The sequence below is a fragment of the Grus americana genome, chromosome 1 (assembly GCF_028858705.1).
Source record: "Grus americana isolate bGruAme1 chromosome 1, bGruAme1.mat, whole genome shotgun sequence".
NCBI classification, from domain to species: Eukaryota; Metazoa; Chordata; class Aves; order Gruiformes; family Gruidae; genus Grus; species Grus americana.
This window is the reverse complement of record NC_072852.1, coordinates 152,895,263-152,898,579: the sequence shown is the minus strand read 5'-3', so window position 1 is coordinate 152,898,579 and position 3,317 is coordinate 152,895,263. Positions and strand designations below refer to the sequence as shown.

Genomic DNA, 3,317 nt, shown 5'->3' with positions numbered 1-3,317 from the left:
CGCATGCCCGAGCGTCGGGGGCGGCCCGGATCCGGCACGGGCGCAGACCCAGACCCGCACCCGGGCTGGGCGGCGCGGACGACGAGCCGGCCGCCGGGGAGCCCTCGGGAGGGTGGAGGCGGGCGGCTGTCGGTGACTCCCGGCCCGGCGGCACTTGGCAGCCACCCGCGGGCAGGGCTCGGAAGCCGGCGCGGTGGGGGAGGGCGGCTGGGTGGCGGCGGAGGAGGAGGGGATCGGAGGCGGGGACCAGCCGGCCCCGGCCCAGCCCAGCGCCTTGCCCCGGCCGGACACGGCGCCCGGGGCGGAGATGGCGGACGAGCCCCAGAAGAAGCCGCACTTGTCGGCCTTGGTGGGGCACACTAATGGGCTCACCAAGCCCGCCTCGCTGGCCGCTGCCACCCGCGCCGGAGGAGGGGGAGGAGGGGGAAGCGCGACCGCCTCCTCCAAGAAACTCGTGATCAAGAACTTCAGAGGTGGGTGCGGGGCGGACCGGGCCCGCTGCCCCGGCAGGTGCGTCCTGCCCCGCCGCCCGGCCCTGTCCCGACCTTTGTTTACCGTGGGCCCGGCCGCTCCCCGCCCCTTCCCCGCGTCAGGCAGGCAGGCAGCGGCGGGGCCGGGCCGGCGGCAGGGGGGTTTCGCCGCTGTCACCCGCCCCGCCGCCTTATCTGGGCGAGGGGAGGCTGCCGCCGGGCTGATAACGCTCCCGGCTGCCGTCACCATCCCGGTTTAAGGGCTTACGGGGACACGCGTGGGGGCAGCGGGAGGAGCAAGCGCAGCGACGATTCGCGCCCTGTAGGAAGCGGGCAGAAAGCCACCTTAGTGTCAAAACTAATTAAAGCAAGGCGAGGGTTGCCTTGCTAGAAGTGACACGGGGGTAAAACACAACAACCCTCCGGCTGGAGCGGCCCCGAGGCTGCCGGCGGGGCCGGCTGTGCCCTGGCCGGGCATGGTCAGCGCTCCGGCCCCGGGCGCCCCGGCGTGTGCGGGGCCGGCCGGCTGCGGGGTCAAGCGCACCCTGCAAAGGTGTCTTTGCCTTGGGTGGTGTCAGTAGCACTCTGCTTGCGCCGAACTTAAGCGATAAAGCACAACGTGGCTTGGCAGAACTTAATGAAGCAGGGTGAGAAGGATTGCTAGAGACTCCCATTGGGGGGTTAGTTTTCAACTACCTGTATCTTCCTTTACAGAAAGACCCAAATTACCAGATAATTATACTCAGGACACCTGGCAAAAACTTCATGAAGCCGTGGGAGCGATACAGAGTAGCATTTCTATTAAATACAACCTTGAAGAGCTCTACCAGGTAAGGCATGTAGGGTTTTTTTCAGTTTAACACAAGGGAAAATTAACTGCTTTGGGACTTTCACAGAGCTACATATTTAACATAATGCATATTGATTTGTTAAAAGCTGATTATATTTTCTGAACTGTTCGCTCCATACTCTGTTTCTAGTCAGTTTGCAGTTTTATATAGCAGTTCCTTGGAGAGTTACCAGGATCTGGGCCCGTGAAAAAGCAGTTTATGTTGGGAGACATGGAAAGCTGTGCCTGGGCAGAGTTGAGATTTAAGTCTCGATCTCTCCAATACAGTGCCTACCTGAGATGCTGAAAATGAGATGTTACTCTGGCTGCATTATGCAGATACATATTTTGTGATGATTTCTCTTTTGTACGTACTTTGGTCCCTTGTGAATAGTAATATCGAAATATTTGTTATTATTAGATAATAACAATTAGACTTCAGCATCAATACCCTTTGGGGAGTTAAAAAGAGATCTCGGTTGAGCAGGCAGCAAACTGTCAGTTTACCTGTGGTTCAGATTACTGTTACATTTTCATAACAATCAGGATCTTAATTTTTTTTTAAATGGTGAAAAAGTGTTTCTGGAACATCTGGACTACTGGAGCAGGGGCCAGGGAGAGTAAAACAGAGAAATACTTATGAACAATTTCTTCCTTTTTACTTTCTCCATTTATATACGGTCTAGTTCTATACTATTTTAAAAGTATGTGCTTTGAGATATTTAACTGAAGTAGTAATTTTTTACAGTGATCATGTTATAAAAAATTACTGATGCGCTAAGTTGCGCTACATAGCTTTAGTTATGAGTTTTCTGTGGGTGCAGGTGTTTGATCTGCAGATGTGGATCTCATTGCCAGATCAGGACTTAAGACATTGTTATTCTCGCCTAAAATTTTCTAAATGTTCAGCTGAGGTAGGTTTGATGTTGTCTGCACAATGCAGAATGTGAAAGAGGAGAAAGCCCACAGTCCATATTGGGTCCATGCTCAAGAAAATCAGGATGAATTTAAGAGCTGACTGTACTTGTCCCTGTGATTAGTTAGGGTATATAATATATGGGTCTAAAATGGCTGATTATGTAAATGCATATTGACTTAATATAATTTACTCCCTTTAAATAGATAACTTGACTGTGATATATTCATCTGTTAATACTTGCAGGTTTGCAGAGTTTGAATTACATAATACATTTTATGGTTTTAAGCTCAGCATTTGAAAAACCCTGCTTTTTCATGCCTAGCTAAAAAAACAGCCCCAAAACCCACAGATACTTTGAGAGTTACCTAACTTGTTTTCAGAGGCTCAGAAGTGAGATTATAGTAATATGGCTATGAAATTGCCAGGGTACAGGCTTGAGGAGTACCTGTACCTGAAGAGGAGAGACAGATATCAGATAAGCTATGAAGGGAGAACTGCACTTGCTTCTTTGTGTTTGCCTGCTTATTTGTAAAAACTGCACAAGGCCAGTCCAATAATCTGTAAGGCAGTGGTGCAAATCAACAAGATTCTTCCACAGTGGTGGTCAGCGCGCCTATGCATAGATAGGTACTTACTCTCCTGCCAAAGGAATAAAAGATGAAGTTCAGCATCCATTGGAAACCTGATCTGTACTTACAGATCGTTTTAACTGCCTGTTGGTGAGCACCGAATCATCCACAGGGGAAAATTTCTCTGTGTGCATCAGTTCTTACTATCAGGGTTTTTTGGTTTTTGGTTTGGTTTTTTTTTTTTTCTGGTTTGAGTCTTTATCTGACATTATGGGAGAAAGTGAGAGGCCTACTAGAGTTCACTGCGGTGAGCAGGCTGGTGTACCAGCCTGTTTTTGAACTTTCTGATTTATTTATTTAATTTGGCACAGTGGCTGAGTAAAACTGAAGAACAATGACAAGGCTTTGTGGGAACCCGAAGGATACTCCTTTCCAGGCATTAGAGGCAGCGTGGGATCAGGCATGAAGGTGCTTGGCAGAGACGTAGTCAGCGAGCAATGGGAGGGTGGCAGCCAATTTTTTGTGACTAA

General features: G+C 50.3%; 1 protein-coding gene across 5 annotated transcripts in view; it reads left to right on the top strand.

Annotated features, from left to right (window-relative positions):
- The first annotated feature begins 211 nt into the window (after nt 1-211).
- CUL4A (cullin 4A) overlaps nt 212-3,317 on the top strand; it is a 43,729-nt gene continuing 40,623 nt past the window's right edge. Inside the window, exons 1-2 of one of the 5 annotated variants that reach the window (XM_054801765.1) lie at nt 212-473; nt 1,185-1,300. In XM_054801765.1, the coding sequence (XP_054657740.1) occupies nt 308-473; nt 1,185-1,300 (282 nt within the window). In that variant the 5' untranslated portion in view covers nt 212-307. Of the gene's footprint in view, nt 474-891; nt 1,024-1,184; nt 1,301-3,317 lie in introns of those variants that run through there. The other 4 variants (XM_054801755.1, XM_054801737.1, XM_054801720.1 and 1 more) reach the window with 4 other exon arrangements.